The 25,058-nt window shown below is 43.7% G+C and overlaps 1 protein-coding gene across 2 annotated transcripts in view; it reads left to right on the top strand.

Annotated features, from left to right (window-relative positions):
• Positions 1–22,802, top strand: part of TINAG (tubulointerstitial nephritis antigen) — a 31,613-nt gene extending 8,811 nt beyond the window's left edge. The window contains exons 4-11 of one of the 2 annotated variants that reach the window (XM_081906392.1): positions 482–600; positions 1,664–1,787; positions 3,744–3,894; positions 16,468–16,645; positions 17,334–17,379; positions 17,990–18,113; positions 21,131–21,176; positions 22,503–22,802. In XM_081906392.1, the coding sequence (XP_081762518.1) occupies positions 482–600; positions 1,664–1,787; positions 3,744–3,894; positions 16,468–16,645; positions 17,334–17,379; positions 17,990–18,113; positions 21,131–21,176; positions 22,503–22,619 (905 nt within the window). In that variant the 3' untranslated portion in view covers positions 22,620–22,802. The remainder of the gene's footprint in view (positions 1–481; positions 601–1,663; positions 1,788–3,743; positions 3,895–16,467; positions 16,646–17,333; positions 17,380–17,989; positions 18,114–21,130; positions 21,177–22,502) is intronic. The other variant, XM_081906393.1, reaches the window with a different exon arrangement.
• Positions 22,803–25,058: the final 2,256 nt, after the last annotated feature.

The following is a 25,058-nucleotide window of genomic DNA, read 5'->3' as shown; positions in this document are numbered from 1 at the left end:
CCGGAAGTGTCTCCGGACAGCGCTGGCCCCTGGCCTCTTGAGTGAGATGGGCGCACAACCCCAGAGTCTGGCAAGACTGGCCCGTACGGGCAGGGGTACCTTTACCTTTACCTTACTAGCTGATAAGCAATATGACTAAGCTATAGCATGATAGTGCACTGAATGGTGTGAATTTGTGTGAATGATGAAACTCAGAATGCCATCTTTATGTTGAAAGGAGGGAAATGGCCCAGAATTATCAAAGTATTATCTTAAAAGGAATGGGCAATGTATTCCTTTTTATTGTACGAATGCAGACCCTGAATGGCAAATTTAAATGCTACCATTTCCCACATCAGTGGAAGATCGTTTTCTATGAAGGGAAATCTTATGAAGGCTTCATTCAAAACTTTTTAAAAATGGCAACATCTATGATGTACTGCCCATAGAGCTAAACATGCATGACTAACACACTATTTTTTTTTATTTTTTTATCACTGAGGCAGATGGAAAGCTACGAACTACAGCCAGTTCTGGGGAATGAGTTTGAAAGAAGGTTTCTATTATCGTCTTGGCACATTTCCCCAATCTGCTGCCCTGCTGGACACAAGACAAGTCACGGTAGGTTTTCATTTTGTCTCCTTTCTTCAAACAGCAAACTTCAATGGAGCCTTTCTCCACAGTCATCCTCAAGCTACGCTTCAGATGGATTTGTCCACCATCCTGGGCATGACCCTGAAATAATGTGTCAAGCAGAGGCAATTGGCCAACCAGGTGAAAACCACGATTCTCTTATATGTGAAAATGAAATCTTCCTCTGAGGGAAAGCTGCTCACTCAGATTAGCACAAAGAATCATAAAACTGTAGAATTGGAAGGAACCCTGACGATCATCTAGTCCAACCTCCTGCAATGCAGGAATCTCAACTAAAGCATCCATGACAGATGGTCATCCAACCTCTGCTTAAAAACCTCCAAGGAAGGAGAGTCCACCACCTGTCTGTTCTATTGTCGAACAACTCTTGCCATCAGAAAGTTTTTCCTGATGTTTAGTCAGAATCTCCTTTCTTGTAACCTGAATCCATTCATTCAGATCATACCCTGCAGTGCAGAAGAAAGCAAGCTTGCTCCATCTTCCATGTGACCGCCCTTTAGATATCTGAAGATGGCTATCAAATCTCCTCTTTTCTAGGCTAAGCATACCAAACTCCCTCAACCATTCCTCATAAGGCTTGGTTTCCAGGCCCTTGATCATTTCAGTTGCCCTCCTTTGCACAGCTTGTCAGTGTCCTTAAATTGTGGCACCCAGAACTGGACACAATATTCCAGGTGTGGTATGTCCTAGGCAGAAAAGGGTGGTCCTATGACTTCCCTTGATCTGACACTGGACTTCTGTTGATGCAGCCTAGAATAGCATTAGCCTGAAATAACATGTAACAATTAGAAAACATATAACACTTGGAAAAAGTGGTCCTTAGAAATTTACCCATGGGGTCAAATGGGGAAAGGCTGTGGCTCAGTGGCAAAGCATCTCCTTTGCATGCAGGAGGTCCCCATGTACAATCCCCAGCATCTCTAGTTTGGCCTGGGAGATCCTGCCATCTGAAACCCTAGAGAGTCACTATTGGTCATGATATGTATGTTTGAATATAGTTATCCAGTCAAATGCCTTGGGTTTCTTGTAGGAAAACCTGATCACAGAAACAGATTTCCCCGAATTTTTTGTGGCCTCGTATGAATGGCCCGGGTGGATTCATGACCCACTGGATCAGAGAAACTGTGCAGCATCCTGGGCCTTTTCAACTGCAAGTAATGTGTCCCCCCCTTTTTCTTGCACCCTAAACGTATGAGAGAGGCTATCCATACTTGCAATAGAATATTTCAGTTAGAAGTTCACTGCTTGCTAGAGGAGGTTTGTGCATCTCTTTACTTTTCCAAAAGTTTCAAAAGGGTTTACTATTTTATCTGTTTAGGGTAGTCTTTTTCCCTTTGGGATTCTCCTCTAATTTAATGCCTCCCCTCTAATGCCCCTTAAATGGGGAGGTGGATCGTAAGCTAGAATAAAAGACAGACCCAGTTTGGTCTTTGGGGCGCAGAGTAACATGCAAATGCAATCTTCCCTAACCACATCAATAGAGTAAACAGCATGTCTATAATATGCAGCCAGGCATTCTCCTTAGATGGGAACTCTCTGTGTACACAGGTGCCCATGCAAGAGATCAGCATAAGACAGAGGTCAGTCAACCCTTTAGAGGTCTGTGGACACATCTGCAACATCTGTTGTGGGCACCACACAGATGCCACAACCAAACACACACTGAAACATATTCTGTTTGAGAAAGTATGATACTTCTTTCAAGCCTAATTTCAATGGGGAGCAGCGAACCCTGTGGGTGCCAGGGAAAGGCTCTGTGGATACATGTGACCCTTGCTGAAAGAGAATGGACTACTCTTCTGATCTACAGGAAGTTGTGGATTTTTGCAAACCAATGGACTAATGCCTGGTTGATTTGGATAACATAGCAATATAGAAATCGGTGGGGGTGGGAAGATAGAATTTGATGAAAAGATGCTCAGAGGTCTCTTTCCCTCATCAGCACCAGAAAGTGGAAGAGCAGCTTGGCCCTAGCCATTGGCTGGGGACCAACCATGCACTGGAGTTGTCTGCTTTTCCTTCCCATTTATTTCTCTAGGAAAAACCTATCTGTAGCTATGATTAGTTGCCCTCTGGCAGCAGGAAGGAGTGGCAGGATGCTCTGGGTGGAATCCATCACTTCGCTTGCTTCATGTCTTTTGAACCAGCAGATGGCTCTGGCAATATGGGAGGAAGAGAGAGGAGTGTTGACCATTTCATCTTCCCTCTAGTGCCTCCTGTACCTCTCTCTCTCACACACACACAAAAATTGTCCCAGACCCTCCACAACACCATGGAAGTTGGCTCGGGGGGCCTCCAGGACGAAGGGCAGAATTGGGGGCAATCCCATCTCCTCTTCCATTAGTGGAGGAATCTGCTGGATCAAAGGTTGTTATGGGAGTGGAATAGCAGCACTGGAGTCTGCTCTTTGGCTCCAGTCACCATCCAAAACAACCTGGGTACTAACCTAGAGAAGGGCTTCTCTCACAAAGTCACCAGTGGAAACTCTGGCAGTGGTGGGACACAGAGAAGGAGAAAGGTCATAGCTCAGTGGTAGAGCATCTGCTTTGCATACAGAAGGTCCCAGGTTCAATCCCTGGCATCTCCAGGTAGGACTGGGAATGCCTCCTATCTGAAACCCTGGAATGTGGCTGCAGGTTAATGTGGGGAAATCTGAGCTAGACGGACCAATTGTCTGACTAGATATGGAGCAGCTTCCTGTGTTCCTAAGGGTCACTATCAGAAGTGGATGCACACGTTTGTGTGGGAAGAAATCCCAGGTCCCAAGCCATACAGGGACTTCTCAGGTACGCTTTAGGTAGGATATACCCTGTAGGCAAGCAAATTGGGGCATCTTGAGTTTCTCAACTTCCCTTCCAGCTGGCCAAAGGGATTGATCACATTTGAAGATGCAACCTATCAAAGTCCTAGGAAGTGCATCTCCAATTGCGTGGGAATGTGAAACCTTAAAGTTGAGGGCATTCCCTCATAGCAATTTGCTAGAATTAAAGGACACTCTGTGGTTCCATATATATTCTGTGACACAGATTTATTATGTCTGGCACGGAGAAAATTCTAACCGTCCAAACAATATAGATTACTTAGTAATCCAATTGTTTCCCATAAAACAGGTGTTGCGGCAGACAGAATAGCAATTGGGTCCAAAGGCCGTTTCACAGACAACCTTTCCCCTCAAAATTTGATCTCTTGTGACACCAGAAACCAGCTTGGATGCAGAGGAGGAAGCATAAATGGGGCTTGGTCTTACCTCAAAAAATATGGGTAAATAAATCATTTACTTACTGTGCTTTTAGAGCTTAAAATAATCAACAGCAATAATGTTTAAGAAAAGCAACTTATGTTTGTGAACATCCTGAAGCAAAACAAAAACAAAGTCACCAAACTGACATATTTTAAATTTATGCAAAGCATAAGTGCAAACCTGATAAGATTTCCCAATAATTTTCTCAGTATCAATGAGAAGTGCCATATGAATTGCAGATCTATTGTCCAGAGAGTGCAATGTTAATGATTTCATATACTTAAGCCATGCCATTCATATGCAAGAAAGTGTACGCAGGAGATGTGAGTGCAAATATGACTTCCCTCATTGACTCAAGGGTGGCCTTAGGACCCAGCTACATTAGTAAAGAACCAGCGATCTGAATGTGCTATAAACATACAACACCAGATGGCGCCAGAGAGCAGGAAATTTTAAAACGTGATTTTCCATAGAGATTTCCCCCCTTTTGTTAAAACGATCTAATTTCTGACATATTTATAGGGGGGGATTTCTGTGTTTAGATCCACCCACAGTTTCTTGGACCAGTTACAGTGCGCCATCTGTAACATTTAAAAAGTAGCAACCTCCTTAGATTGTTACAAAGATGAACGCCACAATACTGACGCCACCTTAGAAATAGGACTGGTGCAAATATAATAGGATTGATTCCTGGGACGTGTCATGGTCATCAAGCTCTCTAATAACTGTCATAAGCAAATTTCAAAACTAATTTTGAATCAGATTTGACATTCGACCAACAATTCCTTGATTGTCAGGGTCTGTTTATTTGAATGTGGTAGCTAAATCCAGAGGGGAAGCTGTACTGGCCTGTTGCAACAAAAACAACTTCTGGTTAGGCAAGTAGTGCGCTGCAGCCAGCAGTGGCAGCAAGTGATGTATTCCCTGGAGGCTGGATCTGCTGCCTCGGTAGATCCTGCTGCCCAAAGTGTTTGCCTCACCTTGCCTCATGGGTGGGGCAGTCCTGATTGTACTGTAAGTTGCTGGAACAACAGTGAGGTCTGTAGCACCTTAAAGGCAAGCAAATATATTACAACATACATTTTCTAGTACTAGAGTTTACCTCAACTCTATGATTCTGTGATTCATTGGATATGTCAGCTACAGCGGTCCGACACTGAGGGCCTTTTGGCAGTTCCCTCATGGTGAGAACGGAAGCTACAGGCAGCCAGGCAGAAGGCCTTTTCAGTAGACACACCTGCCTTGTGGAATGCCCTCCTGACAGATGTCAAAGAGTCAAAGAGTTAAACACAGCAACTCCCTCTCCCTCTCTCTCTCTCTCTCTCTCTCTCTCTATATATATATATATATATATATACACACACACATCTGAAGACAGCCCTATTTCAGGAAGCTTTTGTATTATTGTTGTTGTTCAAAGCTTTACTAACTTCAACTTCTTCAAAAACAGTTCCAAAATGTTCAAAATGATACATCCAAATAATGCCATAAGACATATGCCTGTCCAAGACATAGGCTCATCTACTTAGAAATAAAATGACTTATAATCACAGCTGACAAGCATAGCGCTCTCTCTCTCTCTCTCTCTCTCTCTCTCTTAGATGATGATTTTATTTTGACAAAGTAAGGATCATAAATAAATAAGAACAAAAATGTGCACTCCACCACCCTTTTCATTTTAACAGTACAAATTCTACAAACACCTTCCATATTTCCACAAAATCATTTCTCCTGCATGTTCCCCATTGGGAAGCTTTTAATGTTTGTTGTTTTGTTTTTCCTGTATTTTTGTTGGAAGCCACCCAGAGTGGCTGGGACAACCCAGTCAGATGAGCGTGTTGTTGTTGTTGTTGTTGTTGTTGCTGCTGCTGCTGCTGTTAAACAATGTATACCCTAGTCCACAAAAGCTTTGTCAGAATAAATTTGTTAGTTATTTAGATGCCACTGGATTCTTTGTTTTCTTAGTGACTTAAAACACAATCCTATATACCTCGCCCCCATTCAGAAGTAAGCCCTGTGAGATTCAGTGAAACTTAATGCCCAGATTAAGTGCATCCTACACTTACTTAATTGGGAGAAAGCCCAGTTGACCTCAGCAAGACTTCTGTGTAGACATGTATTGTTTCATAAATGGCTCATTGCTGATTCATACATCAAAATCAGAATGTCACACGAAAGTGACTTTTACCTGTAGCATATTCTTTTTGGAATGAAGGGTGTGATGGTTCCCTCAGGGCCTACCATGGAGACTTCTTTACATTAGGTGCGTCTGTCACCTCTCAGCCTACTCTGCCCAGGCATGCTCCCTTCAAGTTTGAGGTTATGCATCTCCACTCTGGAGGCAGCAGCACAGAGCAGTAATGAACTTCTCATGTTCCTAAGACACACCCTAGTCTCCTAAAGGGAAGAGCCATAGCTCAGTGGCAGAGCATCTCGTTTGTACACAGAAGCTCCAGGTACAATCCCTGGTACCTCCAGGCAGGAGTAGGAGAGACCCTCATCTGAAACCCTGTAGGGCTCCTGTCAGTCACGGTAGATGGCGCTGATCAGGATTTGATATCCTTAAAGATGGCTAAGTAATGGCTCAAATAACATTCATTCTGCGCCTTCCTTGTTCCCTAATGAGCACAAAATGACAGCCAAAAGGGTGTTGCCAGTTTTCTTAAATAAAGGATTTGCGTAAGCACAAGTTCTTTGATCACTCACAGCTCAATATGAGTGGATCGTAGTCACTGAAAGATATTCTCCTTGAGAAAATGAGAGTATGAAAGCTCAGTCTGCAGTGGATGTTTCTGAACATACAAATCATCACTTGCCATTATAGCACTTGAGGAGGGAAGAAGCTGGCATGGCCTCTCTTAAAGACAGCTCATCTGCCCAGCAGATCCTATCTTTAGGCCCTCATAGCTCCGGCAACTCTACTTCTCTTATTTTCTCGCTTCCACCCTACTATAATAATGCTGCTAGATTCAGAGACTGTACTCCATACACAGGTATAGCAGGGCAAGACACCAACTAATAGAGAGTGGAATGGGTGTAGAAGCCTGCATCCAGCAACCCCCAAACAGATGTGTAGAATCATGTGTCTTGTACCACAAGTCTGTGCAAGTGATTCTGTGTCTGAGCAATTTAAGGGACATGTGCTGAGCATTCGGTTACTCCCAGATTTCTACAGATTTCGGCACATGCTCTTCTACGCTGCAGTTTTTCCTCCAAATCAACATGGTGCCCTCCAGATCTTATTGGACACCAGCTCCCAGCAGCCCCAGACCACAAGGCCAGCATGATGGAAGCTGGAACCCGGCAACACTGGGAGGGCACCAGGTTGACTATCCCTGATCTAAGGAACTTTAAAGCGAGTGCCATATTCCATTTGTAATTAAAAGCACCTTTTAGATTTCCCCTCTCTAGCTTCACTACCACATCTCTTCCTTCTGCCATTGCTTCCTGCCACCAGTCCTTCAGAGTAGAAAATAATTCTACCTACTGAGTTAAGTAATCCCCCCTATAATCCTCCTTTAGAAAATTGTCAGAATGCTTAAAAGAATATTTAGAAGGAAAGCGCATTTTAAAAGAAGAAGCACGTTAGGCTTTTATCTCGGGGGGGGGGGGGAATGTTGTCGCTTTTGTAGGATTTAAATGTAAAGTAATCCTGTGTTGGTAACAAAGCCTCATCAGCACTAGTAATTATGCATGTTGTGGCGATGTGACAGATCTCAGAGATGAAAATTAGGACTCCCTTTCACTGGAGAAACCTAAAATTTTACCTGCTTATTCACTGCGGTTTAAACAGCCTATTTGCTTAAATGTGACTGCTGCAAGACTCATTTGTCAGTATTGCACTAACTGTAGTTATTCTATGCCAGTGGGATGCTAACTTTCTAAATTGATTTGACAAGGCTCTTAAGAAAATGTAATAGGCTCTCACACAAATTTAAACATGTCAAAGCGGCTCCCTATATCAATATTTAATTATCTGTAGTGGTTATCCTATACCAATAAACCTGGAAGGGAATAAGCCTCATTGACCTCAATGGTACTTGCTTCTGAATAGATATGTATAAGATTACGTTGTAAGTCTGCCATCCTGCAGGTACAGATTTGGCTGCAGAGCTTACAGGCTTAAGAAGCCAGAGTGGTGTCCCATCTGGCATCTTAGGACATTACCATAGCTAGTGGACCACTGAGCATTTTGGAAGGCCCATCCTACTAAATGGAAGGCATCTCTCCATGGTTTAGATTTAAGGCACCCAATAGCCCATTATTCTCCTGTTTCAGTAGCAGGGACATGGATGGGGACCTGGACAAGAACTGCCTGTTGAGATACCCTGACGAAGGGCCTCCAATTAGAACAGGGATGGCTAACCTGGGGCCCTAGAGATGTTGATGGGCTACAGCTCCCATCATCACTCACCATTGACCATGCTGGCTGGAGCTGATGGGAATTGGAGAGGAACACCTTGAGGACCACAGGTTCTCCACCCCTGATTTAGAAGGCAGTGAACCTGCTGAGATGCAGACTGCTTAACACAACATGGATGCACCTACAAAGGCTTCTTATGAGAGCATTTTCCACGCCCTGCACCATTCATTCAGCATGTAAGGTGGACTCTAAGATACCTGTTGATCCCATAGATCTCTGCTGAATTTTGGTCACAGCCCATGTGGTGTAGCGGGGAGAGTTAATAAACTAGGACCTGGGAGAAGAAGGGTACAATGCCACATTCTTGAGGAAGCTCAATGGATGACTTTGTGCTAGTCATTGTCTCTTAGCCTAACCTACCACACAGGGTTATTGTGAGGATAAAATGCATAGGGGGAAGGGGCAGAGAACCATGTGTGCCACCTTGAGCTCTTTTGAGGCATGGTATAAACAAGTACAATTTTAATGAGTGGATGAGCCACACATAGAGCTCTTTTTCTCCACCCCTTCTATGCTACCTTGTCTAGCATTATTTTCAATGGCCTCCAGTCATTGAGAACTTCTGCATTGAATGAGTTCAAGCATACCACTTTTCTAACTGAACAGTTGTGCTGACTAATACTTTAAAGTCTTTTAGAAGCACACTGGAAGCCTCAGAAGATATTTCAAATCCTGGAAAAGAAGAATCAGTAATTGACCTTTCTTAATGTCTGTTCTGGGCATTTGATTAATCTGTGTGAAGCACATCTTTTCCCAGAGTCTTAACAGAATTATGGTTGAGCTAAGCCACTTGACTTTCACTTTTTGTGGCTTCAATTCCTGCTGCGTTAACTCTATCCATTGATTAATTCTCAGGCCCGCTTACCTGTTGATAGATTGAAAAAAACTCACAACCAGTGGTTGCACAGCACACTTTAACCTTACTGGGGTCATCTGCCTTCCTCCTAGCTGGCCACTCCTCAAAAACCCTGCTCTGGATCCATTGGTATATAACTACTGTTCAGTCGCAAACACCCCCTTTCTAGGGAAGGTAATGGAGATAGTGGTGGCCGGGCAGCTGCAAGCATTCAGGGATGATACTTATTATTCGAACCCATTCCAGTCTGGGTTCAGAGATGGTTATGACACTGAATTGGCCTTTGTTGTTCTGCTGGATGACCTTTGTTACCAAAGGGACATGGGAAATGTAGCGTAGCTCCTCCTTTTCAGGCTCCTTGCAGCTGTTTATACCATCAGCCATGGCAGGGGCACCAACTATAGGGGGTGGAAGGGGCTTCAGTCCCCTCAATATTGGTGGGCTGAGTCCCCTCCAATATTGAGGGGATTGCCATCCCCAGTCGCTGGGCAAGGGCTCGCACACCAGGCAGGTGAAGCTCGCCCTCCATATGCCTCAGCCCCTGCTGCTGCCACTGAGTGAGCGCTCACGTGCTGAGTGGGGGCAGGGTGTGTCACGTGACACTGCCCCCCATGTGGGGGGGGCAAGTTGGCTCCCCTGAACCATGGTATCTCTACTGACCAAGGTTAGCAGCATGAATTTGGGAGAGATTTTTAGCAGTGGTTCCCATTCTACTTGCATGGTTGAATTCAGACAGTAGTAGCAGATGCACTTTGAACCCTGGCACTTTTGCTGCAGGGTTGTTGTTTAGTCATTTAGTCGTGTCCGACTCGTGACCCCATGGCCCAGAGCACGCCAGGCACTCCTGTCTTTCACTGCCTCCTGCAGTTTGGTCAAACTCATGCTGGTAGCTTCGAGAACACTGTCCAACCATCTCGTCCTCTGTCGTCCCCTTCTCCTTGTGCCCTCCATCTTTCCAAACATCAGGGTCTTTTCCAGGGAGTCTTCTCTTCTCATGAGGTGGTCAAAGTATTGGAGCCTCAGCTTCAGGATCTGTCCATCCAGTGAGCACTCAGGGCTGATTTCCTTCAGAATGGATAGGATCGATCTTCTTGCAGTCCATGGGACTCTCAAGAGTCTCCTCCAGCACCACAATTCAAAAGCATCAATTCTTCGGCAATCAGCCTTCTTTATAGTCCAGTTCTCACTTCCATACATCACTACTGGGAAAACCATAGCTTTGACAATACGGACCTTTGTCAGCAAAGTGATGTCTCTGCTTTTTTTGTTGCAGGGTAGTATTTTGTTATTAGAGGTTTTGGAGCACTGCATGATTGTTGTGCTGATGATGCTCAGCTCTTTCCCTGAAATACCTAATCAGGTGCGGCTATGAAAGTATCATGCAAGACCAGTGTCTAGATGGGTGAGGGTCATCAGACTGAGCTCGACTCATGAGGCTCCAGGTTGTATACAAAGTTAGAGCTACTCAGAGTATAATGGGCATGGTTAACTTCAGTCCATTAATTTCAATGGGTCTTCTCTGAATAGGACCCAGCTGAATGCAATCTTTTCAGCCTGATTCTGGTCTTTTTTGAATTCAATAACTTGCCTTCCAGTCCCAGCTGCATTTCTAAATCGAATTAACTAGATGAAAGCCATAATACAGAAAATGATTTGGCATATTATTCGACAATCTTCTTTTGCTCTGAAAGGATCAAATGTCCTTACCGTGCCTTATTATTTGATTTAATGTATTATGCAGGTATTCTTAGACAACTCTAAAATAATAGATGAGCCTCCCTCCTTCTGCTTTGCAGCAGGCATCTTCTACCCTGCCTTTGGCACTTTAATCTTTTCTGCTGCCTTTTGCTCTCCCCACCCCACACTCATTCACCATTTATCGTCAAAGAATTAACACACAAATGCCTTGTACAGAAATAAAATGATGTGCAGTCTGTCCATGTGTCAAATGAAAAAGAAAGATACAGCTGTAGCAAAGGGTTATACAGAATAAACCTGAATTGCCAGGAGGCTGCTTGGCCTAAAAACCAAGATAGGGAAGATCAAAGACGTGGATGTCCAATAATAGATGCCCACAGGCTCCAACTGAATCTTTAAACTCACCACCACTACCTCCTCCTCAACCAGCATTACAGCACGCCTGCCATTACCTGCGGCAATGGGAGTCTCATGAGTTCATCTCATAGTTCTTAGTAGCATCCACTGGTGTCATCTGCTGCAAGTAGGCTGTTCATATTACAAACAGCCTGTTTGTGAGGATGTTGCATGCCACTCTGGCAGGGATGGGAGACCAGTTGGACCACAAGTCAGTGGTGTAGTGCGGGGGACACAGGGGTGATTGCTCCAGGTGCAAAATTGTTAGGGATACAACATTTCAGCACCTGGTGCTACCTCAGTACAGCTGTGTGCTGGCAACCAATGCTACGCTACTGCTACAAGTCCCATTAGATCCCTGACCATTTGCCATGCTGGCTGGGGCCAAGGAGAGTTGGAGTCCAACAACATCTGGATTCATCCATACCCAATAGGAAGTGTGCATAGGTTTCCCTTTCCATGCCTGATGTGTTCCTGTGCGTGAGCAGGAAGGAAGCGAAGGAAAGAACTTTCCAAATGAATCAGACTTTATTCAGTAAAAGTCTATATTGACCTTGAATGTGCATAATTTGTTGTTCATTATTGCTAGAGGCAGCCTATATCTCTTTTCTACAGCGCATTTGAAAACCAATGGAACAAATTATTCTTTACTGCTCTTTTCATATGGCAGAAATTAATTAACACAAAAAAGAATTAAATACAAAACCATGTTTCCTACAAGCATTTAACACATAAATGACTTTAAGCATTACTTCAGCAGATGCACACACATAACTTTTATATATATATATATATATATATATATGCAGGTTTTGGTGTCCTCGGGTGTCTTCCCGTGTAAAAGTTGGGGTGTCTAGGCGACGTTTCGACGAGGTCTCACTCGTCATCTTCAGGCTGGTGCTTTCGGCTTCTTGTTACTGGAACAGAGCAGGATCTCAGTGTTTGAGTTCCTATAAATACTGTTGAGGGGGTGTGGTGTATAGCCTCCAATGTTCTGGGCAGAGAGGAAGTTCCCAGGCTAGTGTGCCTTTTCTTCTTTTGTTCCTTAATTACTTGAGGGATATCTTGAGTGATTTCTTGAGTGATATCCTGAGTACCACTTAGGTGGGTCATTAGGTGTGGATTAGTTGCTAAAGTCTTTGTGTCTTGACCTCTTGAACTTTGTGAAGAGTTTTTCTGAGAAGATGGCTGTACTGCACTTAGTTGTGCTCTGGCTTGGCTTCGTGTATAGGGGCGAGCTGTGGTTTTGTGGCCTGTGTCAGCCAGATCTGTGTAGGGATTGCAGGGGGGTGCAGCATCCGGAGGTGCCACCATGGTTTGGCTACTGGATGGTGTCTGTAATTTATCTGTGGAGAGGGTCTGGGTTTGGGTCTGGTGTGGTTGATTGGTGATGGCGTTCTGTGTGCCTCTGGATCTGGTGTCAGTTTTTGTGGGGAGGGCTAATTTCCAGATGTCTGGCAAGCGGGATGTGTCGTCACGCTTGTTCATGTTCTGTTCCAGTAACAAGAAGCCGAAAGCACCAGCCTGAAGATGACGAGTGAGACCTCGTCGAAACGTCGCCTAGACACCCCAACTTTTACACGGGAAGACACCCGAGGACACCAAAACCTGCATTCCTGTACCCGTGAAAATCTACGAAAGCAAATATATATATATATATATATATATATGCTTTCGTAGATTTTCACGGGTACAGGAATGCAGGTTTTGGTGTCCCCGGGTGTCTTCCCGTGTAAAAGTTGGGGTGTCTAGGCGACGTTTCGACGAGGTCTCACTCGTCATCTTCAGGCTGGTGCTTTCGGCTTCTTGTTACTGGAACAGAGCAGGATCTCAGTGTTTGAGTTCCTATAAATACTGTTGAGGGGGTGTGGTGTATAGCCTCCAATGTTCTGGGCAGAGAGGAAGTTCCCAGGCTAGTGTGCCTTTTCTTCTTTTGTTCCTTAATTACTTGAGGGATATCTTGAGTGATTTCTTGAGTGATATCCTGAGTACCACTTAGGTGGGTCATTAGGTGTGGATTAGTTGCTAAAGTCTTTGTGTCTTGACCTCTTGAACTTTGTGAAGAGTTTTTCTGAGAAGATGGCTGTACTGCACTTAGTTGTGCTCTGGCTTGGCTTCGTGTATAGGGGCGAGCTGTGGTTTTGTGGCCTGTGTCAGCCAGATCTGTGTAGGGATTGCAGGGGGGTGCAGCATCCGGAGGTGCCACCATGGTTTGGCTACTGGATGGTGTCTGTAATTTATCTGTGGAGAGGGTCTGGGTTTGGGTCTGGTGTGGTTGATTGGTGATGGCGTTCTGTGTGCCTCTGGATCTGGTGTCAGTTTTTGTGGGGAGGGCCCACAAAAACCCCCCAAAAACCAAGACACAGAAGAAAACAATGGCATGGCCCTCCTTCCTTATATCAAGGGCACTACAGATAAAATTAGCAAAATCCTCCATAAACACAATATCAAAACAGCCTTTTGCACCAACCAAAAAATAGCCAATATCCTCAGAAACCCCAAGGATAAAATCCAGTTGGAAAACCAAGGGGTCTATGAAATACCCTGCAAAGTCTGCCCAGCCACGTACATTGGACAAACAAACAGACGAATAAATGCACGTATCGCAGAACACAAGAATGCCGTCAAAAAAGAAGAAAAAACTTCCTCTCTTTTCCAACACATGAAAGAAACAGGACACGAAATTAATTTTGCAGATTCCAAATTGCTCTTTAACATGGAACATCACCACAAGAGAATAATCATGGAAGCCATCGAGATAGAGAAACACCCTCACAACATGAACAAGCGTGACGACACATCCCGCTTGCCAGACATCTGGAAATTAGCCCTCCCCACAAAAACTGACACCAGATCCAGAGGCACACAGAACGCCATCACCAATCAACCACACCAGACCCAAACCCAGACCCTCTCCACAGATAAATTACAGACACCATCCAGTAGCCAAACCATGGTGGCACCTCCGGATGCTGCACCCCCCTGCAATCCCTACACAGATCTGGCTGACACAGGCCACAAAACCACAGCTCGCCCCTATACACGAAGCCAAGCCAGAGCACAACTAAGTGCAGTACAGCCATCTTCTCAGAAAAACTCTTCACAAAGTTCAAGAGGTCAAGACACAAAGACTTTAGCAACTAATCCACACCTAATGACCCACCTAAGTGGTACTCAGGATATCACTCAAGAAATCACTCAAGATATCCCTCAAGTAATTAAGGAACAAAAGAAGAAAAGGCACACTAGCCTGGGAACTTCCTCTCTGCCCAGAACATTGGAGGCTATACACCACACCCCCTCAACAGTATTTATAGGAACTCAAACACTGAGATCCTGCTCTGTTCCAGTAACAAGAAGCCGAAAGCACCAGCCTGAAGATGACGAGTGAGACCTCGTCGAAACGTCGCCTAGACACCCCAACTTTTACACGGGAAGACACCCGGGGACACCAAAACCTGCATATATATATATATATATATAATTTTGCCATAAAATGGACTTCTAAGTGATTAAGGGGCAACAGGGCATGCTTATGAAATGTTTAATATAATGTGGGAATTCAGGTCAAAATGTCAACAGGATGCTAAGTGGTCCTTCCTGGATGACTCACGGAGGGGAACAAAACAGGCTGATGAGTATATACGGAATTGTAAAATCAAGATGGTGAAAAATAGCAACCCTCAGAAGGTCGTGCAGAAGGGGATGTGGACCTCAGACTGAAAAGGTTCGCCAACCCTGTCCTAAAAGCATCTGATTGACCAAGGTGGGAATAATCCTAACCCTACTTACCTGGATTTCTATTTATTTATTTATTTATTTATTTATTGCCACTCGGAATCATAGAATTGTAGAGTTGGAAGGGACCACAAGGACCATCCAGTCCAGTTCACTGCAATGCAGGAATCTTTTGCCCAATGTGGGTCTCAAACCCACAACCCTGAGATGAAGAGTCGCATGCTCTACTGACTGAGCTATCAGCAGTTCATCACCATTACTTCATTACTGCTTCATATCTACTTTGTTAACTCTGTCTTTATTGTGCCACAAGGCTCTTTGTTGGTTTTGCTGCAATGGGGCTTCCCCTCTGGAAAGGCAACACACAGGGAATATTTGTAAATGGTTGATGGCTGAGATATGTGCGTCTATCGTTGGCTCGATATATGTTTTTAAAAACATATGTTTCTGTATCAGCGGATAACAAAATAGAATAGAATTTATTATTTATACCCCACCCATCAGGCTGGGGTTCCCCGGCCACTCTGGGCAGCTTTCAACAAACTATTAAAATACAGCAGTCTATTAAACATTAAAAACTTCCCTAAAGAGGGCTGCCTTCAAATGTCTTCTAAAAGTCTGGTAGTTGTTTTTCTCTTTGACATCTGGAGGAGGAGGAGTTTGGATTTGATATCCCGTTTTATCACTACCCGAAGGAGTCTCAAAGCAGCTAACATTCTCCTTTCCCTTCCTCCTCCACAACAAACACTCTGTGAGGTGAGTGGGGCTGAGAGACTTCAGAGGAGTGTGACTGGCCCAAGGTCACCCAGCAGCTGCATGTGGAGGAGCGGGGAAGCGAACCCAGTTCACCAGATTACGAGTCTACCGCTCTTAACCACTACACCACACTGGTGGGTGTTCCACAGGGCAGGTGCCACTACTGAGAAGGACCTCTGCTTGGTTCCCTGTAACTTGGCTTCTCACAGTGAGGGAACTGCCAGAAGGCCCTCAGCGCTGGACCTCAGTGTCCGGGCAGAACGATGGAGGTGGAGACGCTCCTTCAGAAATACCTGTGCAAAATAAGCCAATTGCAGTGGAATGGAAAATGGTGGATAAAAGTGCAAGTGGACTAAGGTGCAGTCACATGATGGCACATTCACACATCCTTAGACCCTTTAGATGTTGCCCTTCAACTCCCCTTTGCCATAGCCAATATGGCCAACAGTCAGGGATGATGTTAGTTATAGCACAAAAACATCTGAAGGGTCATAGATTCTCCATCATTACTCCAAAGCAATTGCTTCCAAACTATGGGCAGGATTCAACTAACGACTCCCATCAACCCAAACCCTGTGCAAGGATTTCTACTTGTGCAACAGGGGATTTCCCCCTCTCCCCATGAACTCCCAAAATTTGGCTCTGGTAGGTTCAAGAGGAATTAAAAATTAAAATACAGAATTGAAAAAATAAAATAAAAAATAATGTGTCGCCTGATCCCAATAGGCTGGTGTCTCATGCTTGCTACCCATTATTCTGGAATCAATCTGACCGGGCTGCTTGTGGGGTTTCAAGTGTGGCTGATGCTGCTGGGAAAAGGCAGGCTACGCGACCATGTCCAAATGCCTTAGAACCATCCAACCGCATTTATCAGTGCAGTTCTCCCTACAGAATCTCCTCACAGGTAAGTGCAGGCAACAGGGACACAGCTGCAAATAAAACGTTTTAAGTGTATTTTAAGTGCAATATACAATGCGACACTAGATGACGATGGTGAGCCATGGAAAATTCAATGTATTTTTTAAAACGCTTTTTTAAAATAAAAGTGTTTTCAAAGTGGTTTTTATATGTGTCTAGATTCCACCTAGGTGTCTGGTACCTTTCTTGAACTATGGAATGAACCATAAAGTTAAAAACAGATATATTATAATAAAATGCATTACTGCATTACAGGACTGCTATAATATATGTGAAAGTTATTTCAAAACTTTACAGCACTGGATAAAAGTTTGTTATTATATCATCACTGTGAAAGTAAACTTTGTGTCCCCTGAGAGGAAGCATTCAGGTAAATTTCCTTTAAAACAAGACAATAAACAAAACCCAATGAAATTCTAGAGATAAAATCTTTAGTTTGAAGCAACAGTTGAGGCACTTACAAATTTACTAATGCACCAATAAGCATGGAAATTGAAAAAGCATTAAGTGGCAGCTAGTCATTCACATTAGCCTGTGCAGCCGGAAGATCAGACCATTTATCACAATAGTTAAATTCAGCCCGTTGTAAAAGCTTTATATCCAACTCATTCTGAAATGTTAAATGTGGGAAAATATATGCAAAAATAGTATATGTCTCTTCCCTCCACTTTTAGGAGACGGACATAATGAAAGAAATTAAGGAGAACGGGCCAGTGCAAGGTAAAGAAAACAAATGCTCTTGATTGCAAAACCAAAACCAAATTATTGCATCCTGCCCACACATAAAAGCAAGCACTGTGTAAGGTCCTTTGTGCCAACACCACACGTCACACCAAGCATCAAACAGATGTCGGTACCACTGATAGGGCTGCTTACCTCTGTTTAGAGGGAGGGCTCTGATAACATCCCCACCAGTACTATAATGGCAATGTCTTCCCTGCACATGTTGTCTTCCTTCCCCTGGTCCTTAGGAACATAGGAAGGTGTCTCAGACAGTCAGGTCGTTGGTCCGTCGAACTCATTGTCTACACTGATTGGCAGCTGTCAACCAGGATTTCAGAAAAGGCATCTTTCTTGACCCTATCTGGAGAGGCTAGGAATGGAGAAATGAAAGAAGCTGCAGGAAACACCAGGAATGGGAAGACAGAACTGCTTTGCTTCCACTTACACCAATGTTTTACACTTACCTTATTTGTTTATGTTTCATACTTGGGACATAAGCAGGGTTCCTTGTTAGTCTATTACCTGTCAGCGATGAGCCATAGGTAAAACTGGAAGAATAAGGAAAATGAATATTGACTTTGGTTGTTGGTTCCTTTTTTAAATCCAGCTGTCATGCACGTGTATCGTGATTTCTTCCTTTACAAGAGCGGGGTCTATAAGCACATTCGGGGGACAGGTGGGCAGCTGCAACATGAGAATCACAGGAGAACCCATTCTGTCAAGATTGTTGGGTAAGTGATGTCTGAAAGCATGGATCCCTGCTGAACCTCTGCCGGAAGAGTGTCCTGTTGCATGGGACCATGGACACTAAATGGCAGACTTATAGTTGAAGTCATTTTGGCTTCTGAAGCACAGGGGTGGGGAATATAATATACACACCTTGTTTTGCTTCCCCTTCCACTTCAGAGCTATAGCCCATAAAGTGGGCACAGTGGCTGGGCACAGACCTAGGCCACATCCACACCAAATATTTAAAGCACTCTTATACTACTTATTTTAAAAATATTTTAAAAATTAGTTTTTACTTTTACGCTACTTTAATAGCTATGACTTTCCCCAAAAAATCATGGGAATTGTAGTTTTTAAGGGTGCTAGGTATTGTAGCTCTGTGAGGGGTTTCCTATCCACTCTCAGCATCCTTAACATGCTACGGTTCCTAGCAATGTTGGGGGGAAGCCACAACTGTTCAAGTGGTATAAGAGAGCTTTAAATGTATGGTGCGGTTATGATTCTTCAACATCTCCTCCTTTCCATTGTTTTGCACAACAACTTCTATTGCCCTGGTTGATGCTTACTCTTAGGACTTGAGAGTCTTCCGATGAATAAATTCAATGTATAAAACTCTACTTTAAAAGTAATTGCTTCTCGCCATTATTGATATGCGGTAGAAGTGGAGGTTTACGGATCACTGAGTGGATTGTTAATGCTACAAGCCTGCAGTTAAAATACATTTCCAGCTCCCTTAAGTTTCTTCACACTTGCACTTTAATAAGTGCACTTTAATAAGTGCTTCATGATCTTATGTATGAGTGGGTATCAGCTTCCTAAGAAATTGTCTTCTCTGTCTTTTTTTAGCTGCTAGAAGGCCAAGAGAGGCTTTGTGCTGCTACAGCAGCTAAAACAGCATCTTCTGTGAGGGCAAGCACTTCACAGCCGTGCCTTGCCTCCCTGGTGGTTGTTGTTGTTTAGTAGTTTAGTTGTGTCCGAGTCTTCATGACCCCATGGACCAGAGCACGCCTGTGGTGATCACACAGGGCCCCCAGACACTTGACGGTCTATTGACCCTGTGCCATCACTGTGATTGCTTTCTTCGCTGCCACCACCCTGCTGCTCATGGGGACACACGGAGTCCAGACAGTTGTTAACATGAACAAATAATCAAGTTTATTTTTAAATGCAGGAACAAGCATATGGTTTCAGTTTATTTTTCTCTTGTCAGTTTCTTAATCTTAGTTCCTAACAACTCCAACTATCTATCTGACTCAACCTAACAATTCCTCTCACTCTGTCACAATACAACTCAACCAACCCACTGCCTATTCCTCCCTCTTACTTTTCCAACTCCCAAACCTCAATTCTCAACTCCCAAACCTCAACTGACTCTCAAACAGCTCCCACTCTAACTTTTACTCCCCCCTTGCATTCTCACTGGCCAATCACATCACACCCATTTTAACCCTTTCCTTATGACCCATCCTAGGAGGCAAACGCCACATTGCCAGGCACTCCTGTCTTCCACTGCCTCCCGCAGTTTGGTCAAACTCATGCTGGTAGCTTCGAGAACAACCATCTCGTCCAACCATCTCGTCCTCAGTCGTCCCCTTCTCCTTGTGCCTCCCTGGTAGCTTTTATGAATTCCCACAACTTTCTTGTCACTATTTCTCTGGTGCCAACTTGTTCCAGCACTAGGGGGAGTTATCCTGACATATCTTGGGATAAGAGTGGAGGCCAAGCCACTCCAGTCAACCTCCATCCCTTCTGAAGCCCAAGGTGGCTTGTGATGGAGTTGCATAGATGCTGCTTCGATGTGGCTGCGAGGTTGCTAGTGTTTTACATAACTGAGCAAGCATCTAAGTCTGGTCCTTAGTGAAACTAGATTTTCTAAAGGGGTCATCACAAACTGGCTGCTATGGACACTGTAGCCAGGAAAATCAGGAAACCAAGCTTTGCTGAAAGTATGGAGTCTATTGAACTGGAACCCTTCATGCAACCAATTTCAAGAGGGATTCATCTGGTCAATGACAGCAGAAGGTACCATGGTATCTGCATAGCTGGTTATTTAATCCTTTGTTCCCCTAGCAGTCGCTCCTTTATAGTTAGAGGCTGGTGATAATCCATTCCGTAGTCTAATCAGTATCTGTAAAGGTCTGTAGTCCCAATTCTGCTAATTTTATCATGAGCCAAGGAATGGGTAGCTGAAATAGATATGCAGAGGGCAGAAACTCAGGGGAAAGGTCTTCACGTTTACTTACTCTCGTTCTGTTTAACTTTGGTTCAGTGAGCTGGCAACTTCCCCACAGAAGAAAGCCCATTAAAGAAAATAAAAAGCTATTCAACTGACAAGACGTCTAAGCTCTAACATTGCCTGCAATTTCCATGTTGACACTGAAAATACACGTCTCATCAGCATAGCAATGAGCAATATACTTTCAGATTCACTCTTCTGTTATGATTTATATTGATTGCTCACCATTTAAAAACAAAACATATCAAAGGGTGTATACAGATACACACAGCAGTAAGGTGCCTTCTCTGCCTTGTGGAGACACATTTTTTGGCCAGAGTTCACTCATTGTAGTCTTCATATTGTTGGCTTGGGTGTTTTTTAAAGTGTCTTTTGCTATAATTTTGCAATACATTCTGAAGTACTTGTGGAAACTGAGAGTGTCTTCTCTTGGGTTGGCAGTCTTCTGGACAACTTTTCTTTAAAAGGAGCGTCAGTGGGTGTTGAAAGGGGAGGGAGCAAAGAAACTAATGTGTGCTAGACACACCTTCTGTGTGTACAGATGACAGTGTTTCAACAGCTTCTCATGCTGCCTGCATAGTGTGTAGGTGTAGACAGTTGCAAAATGATGTCTGCAAAAGTGCTTTTAGAAAACACCAAACTGCAGTGCTTCAAAGCTTGTATGCAAAGGTGTACACAGTCAAAAGCTCCTCCTTTGATTATTTCATCACCCCCACCCTGATGTACGGGGGAGGTGGAGAAAAAATACATAGCATGTCTGATGAATGCCATCTCTTTGGATAGGTGGGGTGCACTGCCAGATGCAGATGGACAAAAGCAGAAATTCTGGGTAAGTGTACTTGGGCAGTAAGATAGAGCAAAGACAGAGGACCCCAACCAGAAAAAGTTGCTTGTGCTTAAGTCCCACTGAAAATGAATGGGTCAACTTGCAAATTAACTAACCATCCCTTTCAGTGGAACTTACTCGAGCATGACTATCTTTCTCTAGATTGGGGTCATAGCCTTCTTTGCTCATGTAAATTATCTAAATTTGTCTTTCCCTCCTCCCATTTTACTGTTTCACATTCATTGGTTGCATCAAGTCCATGCGATCTTCCATGGCTACCAAAACTGGAGGCTCACATTGTGGTTGGGTTGCCAATAATGCCAGTTGTTTCTAGCAAAATGCCATTGTTTTCCTTCTGCTTTCTCACCTTATATTAGTATAGCAATGTTTGGTGGCAGAATGAGTGAAAGTTCTGCTGACTATTTCCAGTGACTATCGATGACTGCTAGTCATGAGGCCTAAGTTCTTCCTCTACAGCTGGAGGCACAAATGCTTGTGAATACCAATTGCTGTAAACCACAAGAAGGGAGAGAATTCTTGTGCTCTAATCTCACAGGAATCTGGTGGACCACTGTGAGAACAGGATGCTGGACTAGATGGGCCACTGGCCTGATTCCGGTTTGAGATATGGCAAACTAAGAGATCAGCTGCTTTAACCTTCTCATACTACAAATATGCATGCCAACCATACATATTGTCATGACCATTAAGGTCTAAAAGATCAGTGTTTTTTTAATAATATCATTTCCCTTAGCCAGCATAAACAGGATGCCTCATAATACCTTTCTCAGAATGCAACAGGATAGATATGGCTAACATTGTAAGTGAACTGCTTCCCAAACTTTAGACTACCACATGTCAAAGAGAGTTCAGCATGTGTGGGGGTGTTGGAGGCTAGCCAGGAAAGACTACAAGTTGGATTGGATGGAGAGAAGCTGCTTAAGCCCTCCCTCCAGCCATTCCCTAGCTCAAATAACCCTTGACAGCTCCATTGGACAGTGGACAAGACACCACCCAGAGCAGGGAGTATTAGGTTACAATAAGGAGATACAGAACAACTTTAGCTCATGTCTTTTATAGCATTTAGTCTAATCTTGTAATGTCTGGGTGCTGTCAGTGTATTGCTAATGGGCTAGATATACTGCAAGTTTCACTCTATATAAAGTAGTTCTTTATAAGATATGGGGGCAAGTGGCAGACCTTTTGGAAGAGGACAGTACTATTATTGCCACTGGCGATATGACTCCTTTTCTCCTTTCACTACATCCCTGCTTCACAACGATCTGGGCATTCACAGTAATAAAAAGTTATTTCTTTCCCCTCCTGTAGATTGCTGCAAATTCTTGGGGGAGCTCCTGGGGAGAAAATGGCTATTTCAGGATTTTACGTGGAGAAAACGAATGTGATATTGAAAAGCTCATTATAGCTACTAAGTGTCACCTTTAGTTGATTTTCATTTATACCATTATTACACTCCAAAAGCTTTTTATATACCCAGAATGTACCATCTATAATGTCTTTGTGCATCCTTATGTTTTCTTTGAGTGGCTGTTTTACCACGTACTGCATTTCTGTGTGAATTAAAACATGGCTGTACATCCAGCGTGATCAAATTCTGTTACTTGCTTTGCTTCCAGCTCCAGGGATATTGGCGGTCTGGCTATCTTTTTCTTCATTAATGGCACAAATGAAAGGTAGCATATGTGTATAACAGTCAGTTCTCATTTCCTTCTCCTTCTGTAGCAGCTGTATCATTACTCAGTGGGTGCCAATAAAGACTGTGATGCCACAGGCTGCGCGTGGCATATATATGCCAATATACCTGCTGCTTGTGTACATGGTATCCAATTAAGGCTGTAATCCTATGCACTTCTACCTGAGAATAAGGTAAAAGGTAAAGGTAAAGGACCCCTGGATGGTTAAATACAGTCAAAGGTGACTAGGGGTGCAATGCTCATCTCGCTTTTCAGGCTGAGGGAGACGGCGTTTGTCCGCAGACAGCTTTCCAGGTCATGCGGCCAGCATGACTAAGTTGCTTCTGGTTCAATGGGACATCATGATGAGTGCCAGAGCGCATGGAAATGCCGTTTAGCTTCCTGCCACAATGGTACCTATTTATCTACCTGCAATGGTGTGCTTCTGAACTTCTAGGTTGACAGAAGCTGGGACAGAGCAACGGGAACTCACCACCGTTGTATGGATTCAAATTGCCAACCTTCCAATAGGCAAGCCCAAGAGGCTCAGTGGTTTAGACAACAGTGCCACGCGTGTCCCTTACTGGAGAGTAAGTCTCATTGAACACAGTGGTTATTCATGAGTAGACATGTATATGATTACACCAGGGTGCCAACTTGAATAAAATATTGTGGGGCCCAGGTAAGCCAGTCCCCTCCCCCATAACTGATCATAAGATCCTGCACACGAATACTATTTGAATGACAATGCTTGTCAAATTTTGGTGGGGCCTGGCCCCCTCAAATATTTTACTTGGGGGCCCAAGGGAACTTGGCTCCTAGGAATTGGTTCCTATGTAAATCCCATAGATTTCAATGGGATGAAAAAATCAAACATGTCTATTTTTTCTCCTGAATTGTGACCAATGGCTCCCATCCAGCTCTTGAAAGCAACTGGTTGTAAGGAGTGGTGGTTCTAGATATATCTACTTTAAAAAAACAACAACAACCCCACAGCCACTCTGCTCTTTCTGACCCAATGAGCATCCCTATGCAAAAGGTAGCTGTGATTCTAAATCCTCTACGCTTGCAGAAGGCTACTTTGCATGGCCCTATCTTGGGTAGGTGGGTACATGTAATCAAATGATTCCACTCTCCGTTCTCCATATGCCATATTAGCAGCACATGCATATAGGGGCTTGCACAGAAGTAAGTCCTGTTGCATTCAGTAACACCCCCCAAATAAGTGTGCTTATGATTGTCGCCTAATTCTCTGGGTCGGCAAAAGAATCTACAATGTTCCAATAGCATCTTGCCAAAATGGTATTGATAACTACAGATGCTTTTATGCAAGGACTAATCTGTTCACATTACATGTCTCTGGGTGAGAGCAATTATTTTCTTGAAGCAGACATGCTGGAAAACAGGTGAGTTTTCACACACACAAATGAACACACTGATTATCAGGCCTTGCGACACACACAGTTTACAGTTACAAAACTGCAGTATAGTCATATAATTATTACCTTAAGTTGGAACAAAAACCCTCTATCTTACTTCCAGAAGTACTAATCCTTGCCACACTTTTGTACTTGCAAGCCTATTCAAATGACTTACTGGGTCATCAGAAGCAAGTGCATAAGAGGCTGTCGTTGAATTTCCTGTGGGCCTGGAAAGGAGTCTGTTTCTCTTAGGTTAGCCAAACCTAGTGGGGTGGATTTTGGCCTTAATCTTTCCATCTCTTGAGGAGTGGCCATAATGGCCAAACTTCTGGTTTGTTTTCTTTCTTTGCACATAATGGCATCATAATTTTTATAAGAACCACTTGCAGATGCTGATTCAGTGTGATAGAGTTGTTATTGTGCATGCCAATGGCACAGTTATAATAAACAGTGGAGAATGATAGGTTTAGAAAGAACCTTGTATTTTGTATCAGGGATTTCTGATGCCAGCACCTTTTCCTAACTATTACCTTACACACTATCTCTCAAAACAGCCTTTCCCTTCGAAACAAACAGATAAGGAGCAGCAACAAATCTTGCAGTTTGTGGACCCAAATGCATGCCATATTGACTTGAATCAAGTTGCTCTAGAGTCTAGACATTATCAGGATACTTCTTTACCAATCATTCTTAAATCGCATTTCAGGCATCGTGAAGTGAAAATTGGCTGTTGTCAGTGTGAGGCAACCTTTGGAATAATTGCATATGTC

The sequence above is a fragment of the Podarcis melisellensis genome (assembly GCF_964234715.1).
Source record: "Podarcis melisellensis genome assembly, chromosome: 3".
NCBI classification, from domain to species: Eukaryota; Metazoa; Chordata; class Lepidosauria; order Squamata; family Lacertidae; genus Podarcis; species Podarcis melisellensis.
The sequence above is the reverse complement of the archived record's forward strand: the minus strand, read 5'-3'. Positions and strand labels throughout refer to the sequence as shown.